Here is a 23,190-nt window from a genome sequence, read left to right as displayed (position 1 = left end):
TCTAGTCCAGGACTTTTTTTTGTTGGGAAGTTTTTAATTACTAATTCAATCTTTCATGGATCTGTTGAGATCCATTATTTTTTTTGAGTCAGTGTTGGAAGTTTTTATGTTTGAAGAAATTTGTCCGTTTCCTCTAAGTTATCTGATTTGTTGGTATATAGCTGTCCATAATATTCCCTTATAATCCTTTTTATTTCTATAGGGTCAGTTGTAATGTCCCCACTTTCATTTTTGATTTTAGGTATTTGCATCTTCTCTCTCTTTTTCTTTGTCAGTCTATCCAAAGTTTTGTCAATTTTATTGATCTTTTCAAAAAACCAACTTCCGGTTTTGTTGATTCTCTCTATTGGTTTTTTCTATTCTGTATTTCATTTATTTGTGCTCTGATCTTTATTTCTTTTCTTCTGGTAGCCTTAGGCTTAATTTACTCTTCCTTTTCTAGTTCCTCAAGTTGTAGAGTTAGGTTATTAATTTGGGATCTTTTTTAAATATAGGTATTTATTGCTATAGGGTTGCTGTGAGTCGGAATCGACTGGACAGCAATGGATTTTCAGGTTATTGCTGTAAATTTCGCTCTGAGTACTGCCTTTGATGCATCCAATGAGTTTTGGTATGTTGTGTTTCAACTTTTTAGAATTTGTCGAGACTTCCTTTGTGCCCTAAGATACGGTCTTTTCTGGAGAACGTTCCATGTGCACTGGAGGAGAACGTGTATTGTGCTATTGTTGGATGGAGTGTTCTATGTATGCCTGTTAGGTCTATTTGGTTAAAAGTGTTGTTCAAGTCTTCTATTTCGTTATTGGTCTTCTGTCTAGTTCTATCTCTTATTGAAAGTGGTGTACTAAAGTCTCCAACTGTTATCATAAACCTGTTTATTTCTCACTTCAATTTTATCAGTGTTTCCTTTATAAATTTTAGGGCTCTGGGATTGGAACTGTTTCTTGAGAAAACACTTTTCTTTCCAGGAGGCCCTTTTGTCTGTTTCACTGTGTTGTGTCCTGACACAGGTTCCCCAGCGGGTGATTTCTAGGCCATTCTTTTGTGGGGAGAGTTGTCCAGAAGAGTTGGATAACTTTAAATTGAATGTTGCCAATGACTATCACTAAGTCATTGCCTCTGGTATTACCAGTCGATGGCAGTTTGCTACCTGCTAGTCCTTTGTTCCATTAAAAAAAATGAAATTTGTGTTTTACTGATTATAGATGTAATACGTGTTCATTGTGGAAAAGGTAGGTGTAAAGAATTTAAAAACACTGTCCTTTTCTTTTTTGGTATCAGAAAATGATTCAAAAAAGTAGTTTCCTGTGGCCTGTGCTCTGCAACCAAGACCCACCAGGAGCATACCTGTAGTCAAGCAAAGTTGAGTGGGTTGACTTGTTGCATTGAGAGAGAACACATACCATGCGAAACTGTGGGGCATCTTAGAAAGAGGGTGTTAGGAAGGATTTGGTATAGGATTTGGGCTTGTGTTGGGTGATTTCGGAGGCCCTGGTGATGCAGTGAAACCCTGGTGGTACGGTGGTTAAGAGCTTGGATGCTAACCAAAAGATTCGCAGTTCGAATCCACCAGCCACTCCTTGGAAATCCTATGGGGCAGTTCTGCTCTGTCCTATAGGGTCACTATGAGTCAGAATTGACTAAATGGCAGCGCCTTTGATTTTGGTTGGGTGTTTTGGGACAGGGTTCAGTGAAGTGGGGCTTTACTCTGTATTGGATACTGTCAGGAGGCAGAGGTAATTCTGTGATTGGTATCTTAATAATTGCTATCTTGAAGGCAGGAAGAATGCTGTTGTTAATTGCCATTGAATCAGTGCTGACTTACGGTGACCCCGTGTGTGCAGAGTAGAACTGCTCTGCAGGGTTTTCAAGCCGTGACCTTTTGGAAGCAAATCACCAGGCCTGTCTTCAGAGGCACCTATGGGTAGGTTCAAACCGCTTACCTTTTGAACAGAAGTTGAGTGTTAACTGTTCACACTCCTAGGGACTCCTTCAGGAAGACTAGACCAAGGCTAAAGCTGTTACTGATAAAGAAGTAGCAGTCTCTCGTATTAACCAGGGTAGGAGAATGTTTGTGTTTTGGCCGGTACTGTATTTTTTTAACTGTGTGCAGACTTGATCAGGACAGGAGCCCTAGTGGCACAGTGGTTAAGTACTCAGCTGCTAACCAAAGGTTGGTACTTCAAACCCACCAGCCGCTCCACAGGGGAAAGACGTGGCAGTCTGCTTCCCCTGTCCTAGGGCCTGCCTAGGTCAGAAACTCCATCCATTTCTTTAGTCTACATGAAAGCTGACAGTGCTGTTGGGGAAACTCATTGGATCTGGTGGCTGTTTTGGACAGTACTAGTACGGGAGGTCTCAAATTTTGCAGTAAGCTGCTTCCAAGAGTTTTTAAGTCTGCTGTTTAGTCCTCACAAACACTTTCTCTCCATAGAATGTGTTAGGCATTGCAGTTGGGATCCCATATGACTTCATAAAGGCTTGCTTCATCTATAATTCAGCTGAGAGGTGATACTTCTAGCTGTGTAGTAGTACATGGTAATAAGAGAACATGGAGAGACCTGGACAGTGCTGCTTAAGGACACAGCCAGGGAGTTCGTATATATCGGTGTTGGGTAGAAAGGAAGTCTTCGTAATGCAAGAGTTAATGGCAAACTCGTACCTGTAGGATCGGCAGACAAGGCCAGTGTATGAGGCTATCTAAGGTGGTGGGACAAATTGGGGAACACATACCCCCTCTCCAGGGGGCAGCCAATACCCCGGCTTCCCCACCAGTTGTTGCCCTGCTGGCCCAGTTTGATGTCTGATTTTAAGAAAACCCAGAAATCCAGGTTTTTCTGTGAAATCACCAGAGTTGTCAACTTGGGGAATAAACTTTAAGTTTTAAATGCAGTCTGGATGTGGACCAAGCAAAGCACATCTGTGGGCCAGGTTCAGCCCATGGGTGGAGGGAGAGGGGTGAACCAGGCCTTGTGTCATGATCCTGTCTCTTCTCCATTGGCAGGAAGAGATGTCAGGAGAAAGCGTGGTGAGCTCAGCGGTGCCGGCGGCTGCTACCCGCACCACTTCCTTCAAGGGCACGAGCCCCAGCTCCAAGTACGTGAAGCTGAACGTGGGAGGGGCCCTCTACTACACCACCATGCAGACGCTGACCAAGCAGGACACCATGCTGAAGGCTATGTTTAGCGGACGCATGGAGGTGCTCACCGACAGTGAAGGTAAGCCCACCCTCACCAGGCACCTGCCTTCAGTCGTGCATTTGGCACTGAGCCAGGGGCTGGGGACATGATTGTGGTGGAGGACTTATGCCTAGTTCGGATGACAAGGGTCGAGTGAGCAATTATACTCACAGGTATGGAGCTCCAGCTGTGCTCAGTGTACACAGAGCCCTGAGAGTGTGTAACACGTGTAGTCTGGCGGGTGGGCAGTAAGGGGGGACTTCCCTGAGCAGGTGTCAATTTCAGCTGATGTGTGAAGATGAGCAAGAGTCGCTGGACAAGGACTCTTGTAGTCTTGACTTTGTTGATTTGTGGTGTGACTTTGACAAAGTCTCTTCGACATTCCAGGTCTCAGCTTAGTTATCTGTAAAATGAAAGCTGGATTAGTTGACCTAGTTGGTTCCTTTCCACTTCTCTCTGTTAGATTCTGTGACTTGAGGGTGAAATTCAGGCCTGATAGAGCCTAAGCAATTTCTCTGCACCTTGGTCCTCCTAGGATGGAATCCTGACAAGGACACACAGACTGGACTTGAGCCCCAGCACCCCATTTAGTATCTGCTGATCCTGACCAAGTTGCTTAACCTTTTGATGTCTCAGTTTCCTCATCTGTTAACATGAGGATAATTTGATACCTGTCTCACAGGGTCGTTGGTGCGTAGGAAGTATTCAGTGCGTGTATATTCAGTGCTTTTTTTTTTTTTTTTGGTGTAAAGACATGTTAAAACCAAACCCAAACCCACTGCCGTTGAGTTGGTTCTGACTCATAGCGATGCTATAGGATAGAGTAGAACTGCCCCATAAGGTTTCCAAGGAGTGGCTGGTGAATTTGAACTGCTAACATTTTGGTTAACAGCCATAGCTCTTAAGCATTGAACCACCACGACTCCAAAGGCATGTTAGTGAAAGGCAAATTGTTTGAAGTGGTCTTTCCATAACTACTTCCTACTCACCAGAAACAACCAGAGAACACCTGGCAAAGGGATATGCCCTTAACGTGCCTGGGTTTACAGGGCAGGTCCCATGAAGTTTAAAAATAGCCCATCCTTCAGTCCTTAACTGAAGTTGCTTGAAGCCAGGCCAGTTCACAGCTTGGCTTGACCCTACAGTACCTCTTTCTGAGACTTGGCCTTCTGTGCTGATGCCTCTGCCTTTCTGGGGATGTTGACAGAATTAGGCAGAATTGGGGGTTCTGGGCCTGGTGTAAGGAGCCCTGGCGGGGGAGTGGTTAAGTGCTTGGCTGCTAACTGAAAGGTCGGTGGTTCGAACTCACTAGCTGCTCCACGGGAGATAGATGGTGGCAGTCTGCTTCCATAAGGATGTACAGCCTTGGAAAGCCTATGGGGCAGTTCTGCCCTGTCCTGTAGGATTACCGTGAGTCAGAATTGACTTCGACGGCTTGGGTTTTTTGGAGCCTGGTGTGGCACAGTTCATTCCCTGATCCTGAAAGAGTTAGAAGTTGGGGCTGCCCTCTAGTTAGGGTGTTTCCCTCCGTGTGTTCCGGGAGAATGCCAGGCTGCAGGGCTTGAGATCTCAGCTTCCCTGGGCTTCCTGTGAACTCGGGTTTCTGGCCCAGCCACAGTACAGTGAGATTGGCGCCCAGAGCTGTCATCTCCGTCTCACCCAGAACATAGTGAGCTTTTTATGAGTGGTCAGATCTCATTTTCTGTGCCACACCCAGCCTTGCCTGAGAGTCTCTGTGGAAATCAAGACAATAGCACTCCTGCTGCACAAGGAAACAGGCCTTATCTGAGAACCTGGGATTAGGAAACAGACTTTATCTGAGAACCCAGGATTATTGTGGTTTTTCTTCCACCCTGCCCAGCCTCTAGCTGGGCTCAGGAACAGCAGCTAAGCAGCTTTGAAAGCCAGGTGGAAACCTCTGTTTCTTGAAAGCCCTCACCCTCTCCCTGGTCTAACACAAGAGTCCTCAACACCTCTCCCCTCCCCTCCCTGGTCTAATGCAAAAGAGTCCTCAGCACCCCACTCCCCAGGTATACACTGGGAGAAATGTGCAAATGGTACCATTGGGACTGCTTGCGTGTCCTGAAGCCGGCTAAGGGATGTCCTGGGAAAAGCTCACGTGTCTGGGGAGAGCAGTGCAGTGTTGGCACTCCCAGCCCAGGGTTGTATTCACAGCCATAGGACAGAACAGCCTCCTTAGTATCGTGATCACTGCTGAAAAGCTCAGAGTGTGGCATCATACAGACGCTACTGAATCCTCGTCATAACCCTTTGAATGCGGCCCTGGTGGTGCAGTGGTTAGGAGCTTGGCTGCGAACTAAAAGGTCAACAGCTCCATGGAAACCCTGTGGGGCAGTTCTCCTCTGTCCTGTAGGGTTGCTATGAGTCAGAATCAACTCGGCAGCATCAGGGTATAACCCTTTGAAGGGTAGGTACTGTTGTTAAATTTGATAAGCAAGAAAAGTGCATCTCAGCGAAATGAAATGCTTTTTTCAAAAGCTAGAGAGCTGGAAAAGGGGAAGCCATTGAACTTGGGTCCCTGCTTTTACTTTCTGCTGTCTGTGGTTTGATGTGCACCCAGCTCCTAGGTCAGATTGCCTGAGGGGGCAGCCTTATGGTTCAGCCACCAGCTCTGTGCTGAAGCCGTTTCAGGGCCGTGTGAAGGCCTGGGCTGTCTTATCAGGGTTTCTTCTAACCAGCCACTCTGCCAGGCAGAGCAACCCTGTTGGCCCTTGTGGGGTATACTGCACAGACTGACCTGTAACCTAGATGTTGCCTCAAGTATACTCTTGGGTCAAAAAATTGGTATGGAGTTTTAGAATCTTACAGCTTCACCCCAGTCCTCAGGGTGGAAGCCTGCCAGCTGCAGTAAAATACGCTACCAATTAATAACCCATTGCCATTGCGTCATTTCCAACTTATGGCAATCGTATGTATTACAGAGTGATACTGAGCTCCATAGGGTTTAAAAGGAAAAAAACCCATTGCTGCTGAGTCAGTTCTAACTCACAGCAACCCTATAGGACAGAGAAGAACTACCCCATAAGGTTTCCAAGGAGCAGCTGATGGATTCAAACTGGTTAGCAGTCAAGCTCTTAACCACTGAGCACCAGGGCTTACTTGGCTGCAATTCTTCTGGAAGCACATAACCAAGCCTTTCTTCCGTGGTGCCTCTGGGTGAGTTCGAACTACCAACCTTTCAATTAGTGGTCAAGCTCAAACCGTTTGTGCCACCCAGGGACCTCCTTAATTTGGTACAAACAGGCAGAAATGCCAGGTGCCCCCAGCCGGGCAAGTGAGTCCAGCAGAACAGCCTGGTGGGTAAATAGCAGAGACTTTGAAGGTCCAGAACAGTATATGTCCTATTGCTAGAAATCTCTAAAAGGATGCCTGAGAAACTGGCTGCTTCTTGGAAGGGGACCTGGGGTTCAGGGTGGGCAAGAGCCTCTCCCTTAACACAACAGAGAACCCCTGAGGGAGCAGGAGAGCAGCGGGATACAAACCTCAGATTCTCATAAAGAGACCAGACTTAATGGTCTGACTGAGACCAGAAGGACTCTGGAGGTAATGGTCCCCAGACCTTCTGTTAGCCCAAGACAGGAACCACTCCCAAAGCCAACTTTTCAGACTGGGATTGGACTGGACTGTGGGATAGAAAATGATACCGGGGGAAGAATGAGCCTCGTGGATCAAGTAGACACGTGAGACTATGTTGACATCTCCTGTCTGGAGGGGAATTGAAAGGGCAGAGAGGGTCAGAAGCTGGCTGAACGGACACGAAAAGAGAGAGTGGAGGGAAGGAGCATGCTGTCTCATTAGAAGGAGAGCTATTAGGAGTATATAGCAAGGTGTTCATAAATTTTTGTATGAGAGTCTGACTTGATGTGTAAACTTTCACTTAAGCACAATAAAAATTAAAAAAAAAAAAAAGCCTCTCCCTTTTCACTCCATGCCCTTCTGCCTGTTTGAGGTTTGTACCCTGTTCATGTAGCTCCAAAACAGAGAACATGGGCGTCAGGGTCAGACAGACCTGGGCTTGCATCCTGGCTCTGCCACGTGGTAACAGTCACCACTAACATTTATGGAGGTCTTTCTCTGTGTCAGGCACTATGCTTCTTTTGGATCATTTGCCATTTACAAGTAGTGTGGCAAGTGACTTTTTCTTTGAGCCTGTTTCCTCAACTTTAAATTGCAAGTGGAAATGCTTTGCAGAGTTATTATCAAGAGTAAATTAGGACATTAGAAATCACTTGATGCAGAGCCTGGTACATTGAGAAAACTCAGTAAATGGTGTAACTATGAATTATTCCTGCCCATCTGCTTGGGGACAGGGTGTGGGGACGGGAGGGAAAAGCGCTGCTGAGGTTCTGTGGAGAAGCAGGTCTTAGCAGTATGTTGGGAGAAGTCACTGGCCTGGGCCCTTCGGGATGAGGGTGCCGCAGTTCCATGTTACCCCGACAGGGGTGGCTTTCTGAGAAGGTGAGGCCACTGGCAGTGAGCAGGCCTCTCTCAGCCTCTTCCACAGCCTCTTCCCCAGAGTCTTAGTTAGCTGGTGCTGCTGTAACGGAAGTACCACAAGTGGTGGCTTTAACAGACAGAAATTAATTTTCTCACATTCAGGAAGCTAGAAGTCCAAATTCAGGGAACCACCTCTAGGAGAAGGCTCTCTGTCTGCCCGTTCTGGGGAAAATCCTTGTCTCAGCTTCTCTGGCAGCATTCTGCTCAGCGTTCCTCAGTTCCTTGGGAATCTTCACGTGGCATCTACCTTTCCCCTTTTGTGCTTGCTTGCCTCTGTGGCTAAGCTGCCCTTATAACTCAGAAGAGATTAGGCTTAGGACACACCCTCCACTGATAAGACTTCATTAACATAACAAGGAAAACCATACTCCCAAATGGGATTACATCCATAAACAAACAAACAAAAAACACAAAAAACAAAAAACCAAACCCGCTGCCCTCAAGTTGATTCCGACTCATAGGGACCCTATAGGGCAGAGTAGAACTGCCCCATAGAGTTTCCAAGGAGCTCCTGGTGGATTCGAACTGCTAACCTCTTGGTTAGCCGCCATAGCACTTAACCACTATGCCACCAGAGTTTCTATTACATCTGTAGGTATAAAAAACTCACTGCCATTATCCAGTGGATTCAGACTCTTAGCAACCCTGTAGGACAGAGCAGAACTGCCTCATAGGGTTTCCAAGGCTGTAAATCTTTATGGAAGCTGACTGCCACATCTTTCTCCTGCAGAGCAGCTGGTGGGTTTGAACTGCTGAACTGTTGGTTTGCAGGAGAGTACTTAACCACTGTGCCATCAGGGCTCTTCCACAGGTGTAGGGGTTAGGATTCCATCATATGTTTCGGGGGGACATAATTCAATATGTAACATCCAGAAAGGTTCTTTTCTGACGGTGCTAGAACTGTTTCCGGAGCCCTTGTCCCCATCGCCACATAGCACCTTTCGTAGTCAGAGCCCCGTTTATACTCGCCTGCAGTTGTTTGTTCCATCCCTGTTGCTTGGCACAGTACGTTCCCCCCTTATATGGTTCTGATCTTTTGGGAATGCTGTTGAAGTTCGAGAGTGCATAAACTGTAAAGAACAGAGTCGTGAATCTCACTGTCAGTGCACTCTCCCTAGGAAACCAGTAGGGAAGTCAGTTTAATATACGGGAAAACTGCAGTACCTGGGGGCTTCCTTGAGACCCCCGGGCCTTGTCTTAAATTACATTGCACACTTTTAAAATCCTGAAATATCTTGAGAGTTTTTAAATTGTAACTAATATAACAAACTCCTATGGGCCTTATGGGCCACCATTCAGCAAAGGAATAGAACGTTACTTGATGGAGCCTTTCTGTTTCCGTCTCTTCCTTCCAGAGTTAACTATTAGGCTAACGTTAGTGTCAGTCAGTGGTTCCCAAGCTTACCTGTGATTTGGGTCACCTGTGAAGCTTAAATACTGATGACCTCGCACCCATAGCAGAAAGTGGGATATAATCGACCAGTGTTCGGCCTGGGCATTAGGATTTTTTTTAATAAAAAATAATTTTTTTTAAATTGTGGTGAAAATATACACAACAAAACATATACCAATTCAACAATTTCTACATGTACAGTTCCGTGAGATTGATTACATTCTTCAAGTTGTACTACCGTTCTTGCTGTTCTTTTCCAGGCTATTCCACCATCGGCCTAAACTCACTGTACCCTAAGCAAAAGCTCCCCCTTGCCCCCTTCTTCTCACCCCTGGTAACCACTATTAATTTTTGGTTTTCGATATGTATTTGCTTGGAAACCCTGGTGGTGTAGTGGTTAAGTGCTACAGCTGCTAACCAAGAGGTCGGCAGTTCAAATCCACCAGGCGCTCCTTGGAAACTCTACGGGGTGGTTCTACTCTGTCCTAGAGGGTCGCTATGAGTCAGAAATCGACTTGACGGCAGTGGGAGTGGGTTGGGTTATGTATTTGCTTATTTCGTACAAGTGAGATCATACAGTATTTGTCCTTATGCTCCTGACTTGTTTTCACTCAGCATAATGTTTTCAAGGTTCATCCATGCTGTGGCATGTATCAGGAGTTGTTTCTCTTTATGGCTGAGTACTGTTCTATCGTATGTGTAAAAATGACGAGGCGACAGACTTCATCTAACTTCAGGAGGAAGGAGGAGAGACGCACCGTCAGCATCAGCCCAAAGCTGATTCCTGTGAGGTGGAGCTCAGACATACCTCTACTCTCCAACCTTTTTACCAATTGTGACACCAGCTGTCCCTCCCACAACATTCTTTATTTCTCTGCTGGGTTCGATAATTCATTGCAGTGGCCACGCAGAACTCAAAGGCCATACTCACAATTACGGGGTTTATTAGGGAAGTAATGGTTATAGTTCAGAATCAGGATCAACTTGGAGGTAACAGGAACAACTCAGGATACAGTTCTTTGATCAGGACAGTTTCTGGGCTGCTGCTGCCAGGTCCTTCTCTCCGCCTGGACCCTGCATTCTCAGCCTCTGCCCCCCACTTGGGCCTGGGCTCTGCCCTGCCTCAGGCAAGTGTTACAATGTAAGCTCCACTGATAAGTGCCTGGAGGCACCCTACTCTGCTAGCAAGCCTTCTGTCCAAAGGCGCCCCAGCTCTTTTGCTTTCTGGGTTGGCACGCCCACTATAGCTGCTTTGCTCTGTAGGCCATGGGGCTTCCACTGTGCCATTTCACACCAGTCTCCTGGTCTGCTGCCACTTTGCACTGTCTTGCGCTGTCTCCAGTGTTACAGCTCTCTCTGTCCTGGGTCTGGGAGGTTCTCAGCACAGGGACCCTGAGTCCACAGGATGTGCTCCTTGCTCCTCTTATTGATGGTAGTGAGCTTCCCTGTAGCTGTGGGAGTTGGCTCCCTTCAAGGCTAGTGGGATGGCAAAACTGACCAGTCCCCTACAGGGGTTCCACAAGCACCTTATTTGTACGGTCCCCACCCCCTGCAAAGGCTCCACGTACCTTTTTTGCATTATTAGCAGGTGTCCAATCATCCTGGTGGGCCACAAGCACCTTATTTGCATAGTCCACCCAGTCATTTTGTGGGAGTCACAAGACCATGGCTAGAAGGGCCATATTAAAGGAATTTACTGCAGTGCAGTATGTATATACTACATTTTATTTATCCATTCATCTTTTGATGGACATTTTGGCTTTTTCCACCTTTTGGCTCTTTTGAATAGTGCTTCAGTGAACACTGGTGTACAGGTTTCTGTTTGCATTTCTGCCTTCCCTGCTTCTGGTTATATACGTAGGGTTGGGATTGCTTGGTCGTATTGTAATCCTATGTTCAATTTTTTGAACTGTTTTTGCAGTGGCTGCACCATTTTACATTCCCTCCAGCAATGGTTGAGTGTTCTAGTTTCTGCATGATCTTGATAACACTTGTTCTCTTTTTTTTTTTAATCATTGCCATTCTAATAGGGGTAAGGTGATATATCTCATTGTGGTTTTAATTTGCATGTCTTAAGTACATGGCTGCTAACCAAAGGTCGGCAGCTTGAATCCACCAGCCACGCCTTGGAAGCCCAATGGGGCAGTTCTTCTGTGTCCTGTAGGTTCGCTATGAGTTGGAATTGACTGCACGGCAATGGGGTTGGTTTAGTTTAATGGTCAGCAATGACTGAGCATCTTTTCGTGTGCTTGTTGGCCTTCTAAATATCCTCTTTGAACTGTCTGTTGAAGTCCCTTGCCCATTTTGTGATTGGGCTGTGTTTTTGTTGTTACGTGGTAGAGGTTTTATATGTATTTCGGATACCAGGCCCTTATCTAATACATCGTTTCTGAAAATCTTCTCCCATCTGTAGCTTGTCTTTTTCACTTTGTTGATAAAGTCCTTTGATGTACAACAGTAGTTAATTTTTATGAAGTCTCATCTATTTTGTCTTGCTTGAGCTTTTGATAACGGATCTGATAATCTGTTGTTGAACACTAGGTCTCACAGCCTCACCCCTACATTTTCTTCCAAGAATTTTATGGTTTTAGTTTTTACGTTTAGGTCCTTGATCCATTTTGAATTGTTTTTTTTGTATATTGTGAGGCATGGATCCTGATACATTCACCCGCATGTGGAAATCCAGTTTTCCCAGCACTGTTTATTGAAGAGACTCTTCCTTTCCCATTGAATGGACCTAGCACCCTTGGCGAAAATTAGTTCACCATAGATGTATGGATTTAGTTCTGGACTCTCAGTTCTATTCCATTGGTCTATGTGTTTGTTATCATACCAGTACCAGGCTGTTTTAATTGCTGTAGCTTTGTAGCATGTTTTGAAATTGGCAAGTGTGATTACTCCTACTTTGTCCTCCTTCAAGATTGCTTTAGCTGGTCAGGGTCCCTTGCCATTCCATATAGATTTGAGACTTGGCTTTTCCATTTATGCGAAGAAGTCTGTTGGAATTTCAATAGATTGCATTTAGTCTATAGATGGCTTTGGGTAGTATGGACATCTTAATTATATTGAGCCTTCCAATCCATGAACATGGAATGTCCTTCCATATGTTTAGGCCTTTGATTTCTTTTAGTAATATTTATAGTTTTCTGCATACAAGGCTTTCACCTTCCTGGTAAAGTTTATCCTTAGGTACTTTATTCTGTTTTTTAGATGCTATTGTAAATGGTAATGCTTCCTTTATATCTTTGTCAGCCTGCCTATTGCTGGTGTATAGAAACTCACCTGATTTTTGTGTGTTGACTTGGTACCCTGCTGTTTTGCTGAATTCAATTATGAGTTCTGATGGCTTTCTTGTGGAACCTTTGGGGTTTTCTATGTATAGAATCATGTCATCTGCACAAAGGGTTCGTTTTACTTCCTCCTTCCTGATTTGGCTACCTTTTATTTTTTTTCTAGCCTAATTGCTCTGGCTAGGACTTCCAGAATGATGCTGAGTAGCAGTGGGGAGAGAGACCATCCCTGTCTTCTTCCTGATCTTGATGGGAATGAATGTTTTTTTTTTTTTTTAAAGAATATAATTTTTTTTTGTCTTTTTTTAAATTGTGCTTTAAGTGAAAGTTTACAAACCAAGTCAGTCTCTCATACCAAAATTTATGTACACTTTTCTATATGCTCCTAGTTGCTCTCCCCCCAGTGAGACAGCACACTCCTCTCCACTCTATTTTTGTGTCCATTTGGCCAGTTTCCCACCCCCTCCACCCTCTCATCTCCCCTCCAGGCAGGAGCTGCCCACATACTCTCATGTGTCTACTTGATCCAAGAAGCCGACTCCTTATCAGAATCATTCTCTGTCCCATATTCCAGTCCAATCCCTGTCCGAAGAGTTGGCTCTGGGAATGGTTCGTGTCTTGGGCTAACAGAAGGTCTGGGGACCGTGACCTCCAGAGTCCTTCTAGTCTCAGCCAGACCATTAAGTTTGGTCTTTTTATGAGAATCTGAGGTCTGCATCCTGCTGCTCTCCTGCTCCCTCAGAGGTTCTCTGTTGTGTTCCCTGTCAGGGCAGCCATCGGTTGTAGCCGGGCACCATCTAGTTCTTCTGGTCTCAGGCTGATGTAGTCTCTGGTTTGTTTATGTGGCCCTTTCTGTCTCTTGGGCTCATAATTACCTTGTGTCCTTGGTGTTCTTCATTCTCCTTTGCTCCAGGTGGGTTGAGACGGGAAAGGAATGATTTTTTTTTTATGTTTATTGGCATTTGGATTTCATCTCTTAGCTGCCTGGCTGTATCTTTTTTACACAATTTCTTTTATTTTTTCTTTATCTTATTGCTTTGTAGAAGTACGTATTCTAAGTCCTGTTTCTTTTTGGTTCTAATGTGAATATCTTCTCCCAGTTCGACTTAGCGTTTTTGAACGTTGTCCTTTGATACCTCCAAGTTTTTATATATATTTTTTTACATTTAGGTTTTTAACCTGTTTTGCTCGTGCTCAGCCTCTGACAATTTTTACCCTCCAGGGCACATTTGGCAATGTCTGGGGGCATTTGTGGTTATCACAATTTGGCAGGCGGTGGGGCAGGGAGTGCTAGTGGCATCTCGTGAGTAGAGACCAAGGGGTGCTACTGAGCATCTTACCATGCACAGGACAGCCCCCCACAACAGAAAACTACCCCATCTAAAGTGTCGGTAGTGCCAAGGTTGAAAAATCCTGATCTGAAGATTCCGATTCAGGGATGAGGCAGGTTCCTGGAATCTGAATTTATAACAGTATCCCAGGTGATTTTTTTATGATCAGGCAAGTTTGGGAACCACAAAAACACAGAGTGTACCTCCCTTAGGATGGCGAGGAGAGGTCAATGAACCCCCCCGCCCCATCCCGGAGGAGGTGGGGATGGGAAAGGAGAGTAGGGACATCCTTGGGAGAGGAAGCAGGAAGTGGCACAGTGGGGGTGAAGAGATCTGGAAGGAAGTGAAACCAATGCCCTTGACCCCCAGAGGTGCCTCCTCCTGAGGTACCCCGAAAGCCACATAGACTCCCTCCTTAGGGTCAAACGATAATGGTGAGATGCATGAACTGCTCACCGTCAAGACTTTTTGAGTGCTGCTGAGAGGCTGAGCATTGCGCTAAGTGCATTCTGTGCGTTCTCCCAGCTTATCTTTACGCCTGCCCTTGGAGCTCCCGTTTTTAAAGGACAAAGGTCAAGTGTAGCATCTGATGTCATCCAGCAAGGAGCAGAGCTGGGTTTCAGACCCATTGCCAGCTGAGCATAGAACTGCATCCTGTATTTCTTTTTTTAGAACTTTAAAAACACTTTATTGTGGTAAAATATATATAACATAAAATTTGCCGTTTTAACCATTTTTTAGTGTATAATTTGGTGACATTAGTTACCTTCACAGTGCTGCGTGACCATCACCATGCTTTGCTTTGAAAACTTTTTATCACCTCGGATAGGAACAGCTCCACTCTTCACCACCCTGCCGCTTCCCTTCAGGAATCCTAGTGCCCAGCTCAGAGCACCCCCAGTCTGTGCCTCGTCTGCTCTGCTGCTCCAGTCTCATGGGCCATCGGATCCCAGACTGCCCAGTTGTTGTTAGGTGCTGTTGAGTTGATTTCTACTCATAGCAACCCCATGTAACAGAGTAGAACTGCCTCCTGGGGGTTTTAGGCTGTAGTCTTTCTGGAAGCGGATCGTTAGGTCTTCCTTCCTCAGAGCTGCCGGGTGGGTTTGAACTGCCAGTCTTTTGGTTAGCGGCTTAGCACTTAACTGTTTGTGCCACCAGGGCTCTTTGGCTGCCCTGTTTAAAAAAACAACAAAACAAAAAAACCCATTGCCATCGAGTTGATTCCGATTCCTAGTGACCCTATAGGACAGAGTAGAACTGCCCTATAAGGTTTCCAAGGAACCAGCTGGTGGATTCGAACTGCCAGTGTTTTGGTTAACCACCAGTCTCTTAAGCACTATGCCACCAGGGCTCCCTGTAGCCCTCCTGAAGAGCCCATGTGTCTCAAGGTAGCAGAAAGGACACTGCCACAACTAAGGAACTGTCTGGCTTCCGTTTGCTTTTCTACCTGGTAGGCATTTGAGCCGACCGTTTCAAAGAGATAGATTCCTGCAACTAAAATATTTTAAAATTAGAATGCTAATTGAAACCTCATGGACAGCACGCCTGGCTCCTTTGCCCTTATTTGTCCAAAGTATGATTCCTTCGCCTCAAGTATTTCCTGATGGCATTCTTGAGCCGGAGCCCAGTGTCACAGTTGTTTATGGAAACTCTGGGCTGTCACTGGGATAATTGGTTTCAGGGGCCCTTGCTTTTCCCGAATGTGGACGTTTTCTTCTCTTAAAGAGTGGGCTCCTGGTTTTCTTCTCAATTCTGGTAAAAGGAGTTTTCCCACAAGTTCCTTACTTGTACTTCGTGGTCTAGTCCTGCTCGCCCCACTTCGGGATGTAACAACCTCTGTGAGTCTCTGTTCTCATCTGTGGAAGATAGCAGGGGAATGAGCTTCCCTATAAAAGAATTCTTGGGAAGATAACGTAGTCTGTCAGCTCTTGGGAAGGAAAGAGCATGATCCAAGTTAATACAGAGGCCCAGTTCAGCCAGCAAATGTATTGTATTTGTCCTGTGATGGGTTAAAGACAGTTTTTTAGATTAGCTTACCACATAAAAATCTTATTTTGTCAGTTTACCATACAGAAATCTGGATTTCGGGCTTCACTTGACAAATCGGAGACTAAGCAGCGCTGGGCCCACAGTCATGCGTGGCCACCTTGGCTGGGGCTGAGGAGCCTGACCGCTGCAGGGCAGGCACATGCACGCTCTCCATCAGCCGCCCTTCTCAGCCCAGCCCCCTTGCACTCATTTAGGCTGCTCGCCCTCGGCCCCTGCAGGTATCGGAGTTTGCCTGAAAGCAGCCTAATGGATATGGAGATACATCTATTACTTTATACTGTTTATTTCCTTTTTGGTGAAAATATATACATGGCAAAACATACACCCATTCAACAGTTTCTACATGTACAATTCAGTGACATTGGCTACCTTCTTCACATTGTGTCATCATTCTTGCCGTTTCTACCCAGATTATTTCATCACCATCAACTTAGACTCACTGCCCCCTAAACTTCTCTTCTATGTTTTAGAGTTACTGTTGTCAATTTGATCTCATATTGAAAATTCTTTAAAGAAGCGTGATGCTCAAGGCAAACATTTTTTGCTAATTGAGCTAAAATGTTGTTTTTTTAAAGATGACTTCTGGGGATAGTTTTGATTCAAGGTTTAAAGATTATCTTGGCAGTAGTTTTGGGTCTCAGTGGGTTCAGTAAGTCTGGATTCCATAGGAATTTCAAATTCTGTTCTATATTTTCCCACCTTTTGATCAGGACCCATCTGTTGAGTCCTTGCTCAGTACATTTGGTAATGGTAGCTGGGCTCCAAGCATAAAGGAGAAAGGAATGGGGGAGAAAGAAAATCCAGAAGGTCACTGTCAGAAGTGATACGAGTTACCAAACCTCTGAAGACTTTTCCTTCCTGGAAGCTAGGGTTTAATTCCAGGCTACACATTTGCATTACTTTTGCCCCTGATTGGGGATTTTTCTTCCTGCTATACTCAGGAAACCATAGCAGTAGGGAGGTATAAAGTGGAAGGCTCTGGAGGGATGAGGCCAGACCTCTAACAAAAGGCCCAGGAACCACAGACACAGAAATAGTTTCAGAAGGGGAGTAGGAAATGCCCTTGTTACCAAACTCCTGATGACTGTTGTAAAGAATACTAAGTAGTGCCCCAAATGTATGAGAAGACACTTTGGAGGTGCTGGACTTGAGGAGTGAGGAGTGGGGGAGGTGGTGACTTGTGACTCTGGGAATAAGGGAAAGACTTTTTTGCTGCCCTTGGTTTTTGTTGACTCTGCTGCTCTTCCAGGGCCTGGGGGTCTGAGGATGACTCACGGCAAAGCACTTTGGTGTTATGAGTGGAAGTGTGGCTTGGTGACCTGCTTCCCGTAAAGATGACAGCCGAGAAAAAAACCCTAGGGGACAGTTCTACTCTGTATGTAACGTGTGGCGTCCCCATGAGTCAGAATCTGCTTCATGGTAGTGGTTTTTTTTTTTTTTTTTTTTTTTTTGCCCTCTCCCGGCTGTGAGCAAAGGGGAATGGGAAGTGGGGGCATAAAATTTCTGGTGCCTGGTTAAACCTCCTAGCACCCTGTACACTGGTATGTTCTCATGGGTAAAATGGGACAGGAGACTCGGTGAAGCCCCTCACCTTGGGTTGCCCAGCTGGTAAAGAAGTCTGGGACTTACCTGCGTGGTTGGCTTCTTTCTAGTCCTTCACATTTTCTATCAAGAGAGTTGGTCTTTGCTCCATTCCTGCCTCCCTTTCTGTGCCCCCTTCTCTTTCAGGCTCCAGTTCTGTTTCCTATCCTCCAAATACCATTCTCAAGGGTATTCGCATTTCAGTAGAGGAGTTTCAGAACCCACAGGACTAGATCTCTAATGGTGGACTATCAGGCCAGTGACAAACTCAGCGAGGACATTGAGAGGCCGAGAGGGTAGCCTTCCTGGCACCCACCCCTAAGAAGTTTTCACCATGCTAGTCCTGGTCAGCAGTTGTTGCATTTTCACATATCTAATAAAGCAAGTTCCTTCTCCCCATATTAGACTGAACTGCTTGAGGGCAGAGTCCGTCTCATTCACTGTTTTATCCCAGTTGGCATCACTAACCAGTAAGCTTCCTTAGAAATGGCCCCACTGCTTGAGAGTCTGGACAAAGCATTGTGGAAAGAGGGAGTAGATATTTTTACTCCATAAGCCTTTCTGTTATGGTTGGGAGGTAGTCATTTGCACCTGTTTTATCTGAGTGTGGGTGCTTTGGGCCCTTCTTGGGATGTTCTTGCCTATGGGATTTTTTTTTTTTTTAAGATAATTTTTATTGTGCTTTAAGTGAAAGTTCACAAATCAAGTCAGTCTCTCACACAAAAACCCATATACACCTTGCTACACGTTCCCAATTACTCTCTCCCTAATGAGACAGCCTGCTTTCTCCCTCCACTCTTATCTTTTCGTGTCCTTTTCGCCAGCTTCTAACCCCCTCCACCCTCTAATCTCCCCTCCAGGCAGGAGATGCCAACATAGTCTCAAGTGTCCACCTGATCCAAGAAGCTCACTCCTCACCAGCATCCCTCTCCAACCCATTGTCCAGTCCAATCCATGTCTAAAGAGTTGACTTCGGGAATGGTTCCTGTCCTGAGGCAACAGACGGTCTGGGGGCCATGACCACTGGGTCCTTCTAGTCTCAGTCAGACCATTAAGTCTGGTCTTATGAGAATTTGGGTCTGCATCCCACTGCTCTCCCTCTCCCTCAGGGGTTCTCCGTTGTGTTCCCTGTCAGGGCAGTCATCGGTTGTGGCCGGGCACCATCTTGTTCTTCTGGTCTCAGGATGATGTAGTTGCTGGTTCATGTGGCCCTTTCTGTCTCTCTGTCTCGCAGTCACCTTGCACCCTTGGTGTTCTTCATTCTCCTTTGATCCAGGTGGGTTGAGACCAATCGATGCGTCTTAGATGGCTGCTCGCCAGCGTTCAAGACCCAGACGCCACTCTTCAAAGTGGGATGTAGAATGTTTTGTTAATAGATTTTATTATGCCAATTGACTTAAATGTCCCCTGAAACCTTGGTCCCCAGACCTCTGCCACGCTGGCCTTCAAAGCATTCGGTTTATTCAGGAAACTTCTTTGCTTTTAGTTTAGTCCAATTGTGCTGACCTCCCCTGTATTGTATGCTGTCTTTCCCTTCACCTAAAGTAGTTCTTATCTACCATCTAATTAGCGAATACCCCTCTCCCACCCTCCCTTCCTCCCTCCCCCCTCCCTCCCCCTCCCTCCCCCTCCCTCCCCCTCCCCCCTCCCTCCCTTCCCCCTCCCTCCCCCTCCCCCCTCCCTCCCTTCCCCCTCCCTCCCCCCTCCCTCCCCCCTCCCTCCCTCCCCCTCCCTCCCTCCCCCCTCTTGTAACCACAAAAGAATGTTTTCTTCTCAGTTTAAACTGTTTCTCAAGGTCTTATAATAGTGGTCTTATACAATATTTGTCCTCAGCATAATGCCTTCCAGCTTCCTCCATGTCGTGAAATGTTTCACAGATTCTTCACTGTTCTTTATCGATGCGTAGTATTCCACTGTGTGAATATACCATAATTTATTTATCCATTCATCCATTGATGGGCACCTTGGTTGCATCCATGTTTTTGCTATCGTAAACAGTGCTGCAGTAAACATGGGTGTGCATATATCTGTTCGTGTAAAGGCTCTTATTTCTCTAGGATATATTCCAAGGAGTGGGATTGCTGGATTGTATGGTAGTTCTATTTCTAACTTTTTAAGGAAGCGCCAAATTGATTTCCAGAGTGGTTGTACCATTTGACATTCCCACCACCAGTGTGGAAGTGTTCCAATCTCTCCACAGCCTCTCCAACATCTATTATTTTGTGTGTTTTGGGTTAATGCCAGCCTTGCTGGAGTGAGGTGAAATCTTATTATAGTTTTGATCTGCATTTCTCTAATGGCTAATATCGTGAACATTTCCTCATATATCTGTTAGCTACCTGAATGTCTTCTTTAGTGAAGTGTCTATTCATATCTTTTGCCCGTTTTTTAATAGGGTTATTTGTCTTTTTGCAGTTGAGTTTTTGCAGTATCATGTAGATTTTAGAGATCAGGCGCTGATCAGAAATGCCATAGCTAAAAACTTTTTCCCAGTCTGTAGGTAGTCTTTTTACTCTTTTGGTGAAGTCTTTGGATGAGCATAGGTGTTTGATTTTTAGGAGCTCCCAGTTACATAGTTTTTCTTTTATGTTCTTTATAATGTTTTCTATACTGTTTATGCCATGTATTAGGGCTCCTAATGTTGTCCCTATTTTTTCTTCCATGATCTTTGTCGTTTTAGATTTTATATTTAGGTCTTTGATCCATTTTGAATTAGTTTTTGTGCATGGAGTGAAGTATGGGTCTTGTTTCACTTTTTTGCAGATGGATATCCAGTTATGCCAGCACCACTTGTTAAAAAGGCTGTCTTTTTCCCATTTAACTGTTTTGGGGCCTTTGTCAAATATCAACTGCTTATATGTGGATACATTTATGTCTGGATTCTCAATTCTGTTCCATTGGTCCATGTATCTGTTGTTGTACCAGTACCAGGCTGTTTTGACTACTGTGGCGGTATAATAGGTTCTAAAATCAGGTAAAGTAAGGCCTCCCACTTTGTTCTTCTTTTTCAGTAATGCCTTATTTATCCAGCGCCTCTTCCCTTCCATATGAAATTGGTGATTTGTTTCTCCATCTCATTAAAGAATGTCCTTGGGATTTGGATCGAATTGCATTAAATGTATAGATCGCTTTTGGTAGAATAGACATTTTTATAATGTTAAGTCTTCCTATCCATGAGCAAGGTATGTTCTTCCACTTATGTAGGTCTCTTTTGGTTTCTTGCAGAAGTGTACTGTAGTCTTTTACATCTCTGGTAAGATTTATTCCTAAGTATTTTATCTTCCTGGGGCCACTGTAAATGGCATTGATTTGGTGATTTTCTCTTCGATGTTCTTTTTGTTGGTATAGAGGAATCCAACTGGTTTTTGTATGTTTATCTTGTATCCTGATACTCTGATGAACTCTTCTATTAGTTTCAGTAGTTTTCTGGAGGATTCCTTAGGGTTTTCTGTGTATAAGATCATGTCGTCTGCAAATAGAGATACTTTTACTTCTTCCTTACCAATCTGGATGCCCTTTATCTCTTTATCTAGCCTAATTGCTCTGGCTAGGACTTCCAGCACAATGCCTACGGGATTTTTTTTTTTTTTAATAATTTTTATTGAGCTTTAAGTGAACGTTTACAAATCAAGTCAATCTGTCACATATAAGCTTATATACACTTTTCTCCATGCTCCCACTTACTCTCCCCCTAATGAGTCAGCCCTTCCAATCTCTCCTTTCATGACAATTTTGCCAATTTCTAACCCTCTCTACCCTCCTGTCTCCCCTCCAGACAGGAGATGCCAACACAGTCTCAAGTGTCCACCTGATACAAGTAGCTCACTCTTCATCAGCATTTCTCTCCAACCCGTTGTCCAGTCCCTTCTAATAAGGTTTTTTTTTTTATTAACTTTTATTGAGCTTCAAGTGAACATTTACAAATCAAGTCAGACTGTCACATATAAGTTTATATACACCTTACTCCGTACTCCCACTTGCTCTCCCCCTAATGAGTCAGCCCTTCCAGTCTCTCCTTTCGCCTACGGGATTTTTGGGGTACTTCAGAAACATGCTTTTAGGTCTCAGAGGCCCTGGTGTCCAGAGAACCTAAGACCAAGGAGTCCAGGGTTGTCATTGTCTCCAGCCAGCAGGCTAGAGGTGTGGCAGTGCTGCCTGGGATAGGACCTAGTCAGCCCTTTGCTGGTGAGTAGGCCACAACTGCCTTTGAGTCTCTGCTCTCACCTGTAGGTGGTGGGACCCAAGAGACACCCACTTCTGCTCAGCGCCTCCCAAGAGAGGAGTGCCCACATGACTCAGCCCCTCCCTCCTCCTCCTTCCATTGCAGGCTGGATCCTCATTGACCGGTGTGGGAAGCACTTTGGTACGATACTCAACTACCTTCGTGACGGGGCAGTCCCCCTGCCTGAAAGCCGCCGGGAGATCGAGGAGCTGCTGGCAGAGGCCAAGTACTACCTGGTCCAGGGCCTGGTGGAAGAGTGCCAGGCAGCCCTACAAGTAGGCATCTCCCTTTCTTTCCACGTGGGGGTGGAGCACCACGCCCACCAGTCTTCCTCATTTTCCCTGTCTGCAAAATGGGAGCAGTTCTTATCTCACTGAGATGTAAGAGTCAATGAGTTAACCCTGGAGCTTCTCCCCTTTGGTCAGAGTTGAACCCTGAGAGGCTTCTCTGCAGTGCTTCAGTCACCTAACCTCTCCCTGACAATTTCAGTCCCTCTAGTGGTGGGTCATCTCCTGGGTACATTGCAACCCTTTAGTAGTCAGCCATGGAGTGTAAAACTTGATCAGTTTTATGGCCTTTTCTTGGGAAAGTTTACATTCTTTCCATGAGTCATTGTTGCGAAAACAGTATAATCTCCAAAGATACCCTTCATACCTCAGCTGGACCTGAGACACTAGTCTGGAGCCTGGGGCAGGACTGTTTGGGTCAAGTCAAGTGATAAATATAGTCCATTTACTTAGGCGAAGTCCCCACATGTCAAAGAATCAGGAGAGCCCCTTAGGGTTGTCATAGGACTCTGATATGTGTGTGTCAGGCTCTTGTTTGTGCCTCCCCTGAGTTACACATCTGTGTCTGGCCTTCTACTGCAGCAGTGCCCACAGTGCCTGGTTCCTCAAGAAACTGTTGTGCCCACACACCGCCTGTACCCCGAGAGCCTGCAGCTCGTAAATCTAACGCAGCAGTGACTTTATCTTCACTTCGTTTTATGTTTATTAAAGTAATGCTTGTACGACATTTAAGAGGTTAAATAATACCGCAGGGTTGATGTCCAAAGTACCACTGTGCCCCTTCTCCCCACCTTCCTGCGGCAACCTCACTTCTCGAGGCAGTTTCTACTGTTAGCGTATTTTTACGTAACTTATTTATGCTGCTATTTACTGACTTTTCAGTTTTTCACATTTATCTATTAGCATTATTATAGAAAATTAGAATTTCGCTCAGCCACTACCACCACCCCAACCACTGCCAGACTTACATACACGTATTCGCTCTCCCATTCTCCCAGTGTAGTTTCTCATAGTTTGGTGAAATCAGTACTCAGGGTTTGCATTCTGATGTGTAAATAACGTGACATTTGGGCTAGAGTCTACAATGATTATTTTCTTTCTTGTATACCTTTTCAGTTTTGCCAGAGCTAATGATTGCTTCATTACTTTGTTTGCTTGGTTTTCTAAGTTGTTGTTAGGTGCCGCCAAGTCAGCTGTGACTCATAGTGACCCCACGTACAACAAAACTACATGCTGCCCGGTCCCACACCATCCTCACAGTTGTTCTTGTGTTTGAGCCCATTGTCGCAGCCACTGTGTCAGTCCATTGCGTTGGGGGTCTTTTTGTTGCTGACCCTCTGCTT

General features: G+C 45.4%; 1 protein-coding gene across 4 annotated transcripts in view; it reads left to right on the top strand.

The window, feature by feature from the left end:
• The window catches only part of KCTD10 (potassium channel tetramerization domain containing 10), a 45,053-nt gene that overhangs the window by 9,361 nt on the left and 12,502 nt on the right, over positions 1 to 23,190 (top strand). For 2 of the 4 annotated variants that reach the window (XM_010598906.3, XM_003419360.3), the window contains exons 2-3: positions 3,002 to 3,215; positions 21,666 to 21,835. In XM_010598906.3, coding sequence (XP_010597208.1) covers positions 3,002 to 3,215; positions 21,666 to 21,835 — 384 coding nt within the window. Of the gene's footprint in view, positions 1 to 1,774; positions 1,922 to 3,001; positions 3,216 to 21,665; positions 21,836 to 23,190 lie in introns of all 4 variants that reach the window. The other 2 variants (XM_064272336.1, XM_064272337.1) reach the window with 2 other exon arrangements.

This window comes from Loxodonta africana, chromosome 19 (genome assembly GCF_030014295.1).
Source record: "Loxodonta africana isolate mLoxAfr1 chromosome 19, mLoxAfr1.hap2, whole genome shotgun sequence".
In the NCBI taxonomy this organism is placed as follows: Eukaryota; Metazoa; Chordata; class Mammalia; order Proboscidea; family Elephantidae; genus Loxodonta; species Loxodonta africana.
The sequence above is the reverse complement of the archived record's forward strand: the minus strand, read 5'-3'. Positions and strand labels throughout refer to the sequence as shown.